This window comes from Cynara cardunculus, unplaced genomic scaffold (assembly GCF_001531365.2).
Source record: "Cynara cardunculus var. scolymus isolate 2C unplaced genomic scaffold, CcrdV1 Un_Scaffold_779, whole genome shotgun sequence".
In the NCBI taxonomy this organism is placed as follows: domain Eukaryota; kingdom Viridiplantae; phylum Streptophyta; class Magnoliopsida; order Asterales; family Asteraceae; genus Cynara; species Cynara cardunculus.
Window position 1 is genome coordinate 168,337 of NW_020200617.1, and position 3,075 is coordinate 171,411.

Here is a 3,075-nt window from a genome sequence, read left to right on the forward strand (position 1 = left end):
CGATATTTAAAGAAGGATTTATAGGCTAGTTATACGGTGTAAGAAATGTCGTTAAAAGTTTTAGAGAAGTTTTTTATAAAAAAATGTCTCTAAAGAGTTGCATCAATTTTTAGAAACACTTTTTTAAGCTTCTCTAAAGATTAAGAAAAAGTTTAAATTTTTTAAAATTAAATAAAAGTATTTAGTTACTCTTTAAAAATGTATCTAAAAGTTTTATATTAAAAATAAATAAAATAATATATGATCTATATAGCTTTATATTAAATAAAAAAWCAAAATTAAAATTTTATGCTCGTTTTCTTCTCGTCGCTCAATCACCACCAGAAGCCCTAAATCGCTCAATCGCTCAATTGTGATCATCACCATCGCATCGATTRATCTTGTGATCTTCTCTTTTYTTCTCTAAATCAGTTGCTCGAACAACAGGTACACAATCTCGTTGATTTCTATTTAGCGATTTTTCGGGATGTCATTGGGCGCTTTTGTGTTCTGGCAATCAATGGTAAAGTTCATGTTTAGATCGCTCTTCACCAGGATGAGATGGTCTCAATCTTTCTATTCCTCTCTGTATGTATATCTATATGTGTTCTTATATGCTTTGATTATGATCGTACTTAGAATACTGTTTAGAAAGTCCACAATGTCAGTCTGCTACTGGAACGTTCTAGTTTAGGTCAGAATACTTATTTCCCTGAGGCGGTGCTTCAGGTTCCACCCAACCCGAGCATGGCGGAGGCTCGGAAGGAGGCAGAGATGGTGATGTTTGGTGCGATTGATGAGCTATTGGCCAAAACAGGGGTGAAGGCTAAGGATATTGGGATACTGATAGTCAGTTGTATCTTGTTTTGCCCAACACCTTCACTTAGTTCCATGGTGTTGAACCATTACAAGCTCAGAAGGAATATTTTGAGCTATAATCGTTAAGGTCAAACCTTGCTTTCTTTCAATATGGACGWTTTCGACCGATTTCAGACTTCAAATTCGAATTCGTGCTCCAAGACGACCGATTTCAGACTTCAACTTCATGGCTCCAAGACGACTGATTTCAGACTTCAAATTTGCTTCAAATCCGTGGCTCCCAAGATGACTGTCAATATAACCAGGGTTTTGGAGTATTGATTTTCAACAACGATTTTCCTGAGGTATTGATTTACATTTCACGGCTCCCTAGCGATTTCTCAAAAAGGAAGGGATGGTTAATACTAAAAAACAAACAGAAAAGAACCCACAATTAGAATGTGTTTCAAGGCTGGGGCTACATCTACATCATATTACAAAGATAATGTGTTCATAGCGTTATTATGGAAGTAAATACGTGGTCCATAACAAATTAATAGATTTTACACCTAGGGTATATACAAGGCAGCATCTGAACAGGACCATCCCATCCTAAGATCCATTATGAACTGGTCTGATTCCATGGAAGCAACTGTTAAAAAGAAATGAGCCATCTAGAGCAACACCATAACTCAGAACCAATATGCCACATAAAAAACCAGCTACGCGGACTAGACAAGGTAAATTTAATTCCATGAATTACACCTTTCTATTCAATTAGAGAATCGTCCTAGTTTTACAGTGCCTATCCTTGCTAAACATGTAACTCTTTAAGATTTATGATATACAATACAGTTACTGTTTCTTGTTAATTATATCTAGTTCCACTACGGGGTCGTTGCAGGAGAACACTTGTTGAAGGACCAGATCAAATCAGTTCAAAAACAGGAGGAGAAGCCAAAGGTATTTCACTAATTTTTTTTTTCTATATGGTATATGTTTTGAACTCATTAAATGCCTACAGTTCATCATAAGTTGAAGTCTAACTAAAGGTTTTTGTAGTGGGTTATTGATGGCTTTGAAGGTTATTGGGCTGGTTTGCTTGGATAACTTGTTTGGCCATTCATCATCTCATCTTAATATGAGATGTTCATATACATTGTAAAAGTTTTTTTATTTATATTGTATTTCTTGCTTATTCTATATCATGTAAATGCAACATATAGAGCATGTATATGTATGGCAAGTGAGTATTTGATGTTTTGGCCTGCAGGCGAAACCAGAGACAGTGGACAAGGTGTGTAGCATTGTTAGGAAGCAGCTGGCACTACCAGAAGACTCTGCTGTAACCGGAGAGTCCAAGTTTTCTTCACGTGGAGCTGATTCTCTTGATACAGTATTCTTCTTTCTTTATTGTCTTCTTTAACCGAGCTAAGTGCTTTGTGGCTTCAACCAATATTATTTTTACACAAGAAAAGATGTAGCTCAATCGCCTAGCCTAACAGTAGATCAATTAATTTAACAGCTAAATGTCTTTTTATTTTTTTCTCCAGCTTGGCCTTTTCATCCCTCCTTGACATTATATGCCCATCATGTTATTGGATGACCAACTATTTTGGCTTTTCATATGTTGTTGTTCTTATCCTTAACAAAATTTTGTGTCATTCTTGTATTTATTTTATAGATAAATTTTGATGTCGACTTGTCTTCGAAGATTGTGGTTGATGTGATTGACTTCCAAAATGGGTTGATCTTTCAAAAATCACCGAGCAAAGYTGCAGGAGCATTTTTTAAAATGCCATGGCCAAGAGGACRTGGAAAGAGYCAAAGGAATGAAGCCAACTGACTCGAACGTTACAGATGATGCTTGGCATATACTTTGCGATTACTGGAGTTCGGAGAAGTTTCATGTAAGTTGTTTATTTTCTATATCTTGAAAATGTCTTGGTAAGCATTTCTTGTATAGCATTGACACACTCAATACGGCATGACAAGTTTGATATTTGAACTTAGATTTCTGTAAAGATGACAGAATATAGAGGCTTATAGAATGCATATTATAATATTTAGAGTTGAACGAAATTATAATATAGAGGCTTATAGAATGCATATTATAATTTAAGATTTTTTCAAGTAGGTTTCCTCTTAAAAAGCAGCTATAGAACACCTAAGGTCTATGGTGCTGAGTGTAAATGTAGTCCAAGTGAGCCTCTTCAAGAACTCTTCTCTTCAAGCACTCTTCATCTCTGCTTCCACAGTCCTCCATGCTGAGTGTAAATGTAGTCCAAGTGAGCCTCT

At 35.7% G+C, this 3,075-nt stretch overlaps 1 protein-coding gene across 1 annotated transcript; it reads left to right on the forward strand.

Annotated features, from left to right (window-relative positions):
• Positions 1-366: 366 nt before the first annotated feature.
• LOC112501979 (acyl carrier protein 4, chloroplastic-like) lies at positions 367-2,623 on the forward strand. The gene is made up of 5 exons (XM_025105778.1): positions 367-426; positions 709-1,517; positions 1,682-1,740; positions 2,051-2,173; positions 2,462-2,623. Exons 2-5 carry the CDS (start codon positions 1,481-1,483, stop codon positions 2,621-2,623), a joined length of 381 nt encoding a protein of 126 aa, XP_024961546.1. The 5' UTR covers positions 367-426; positions 709-1,480.
• The last annotated feature ends 452 nt before the right edge of the window (positions 2,624-3,075 follow it).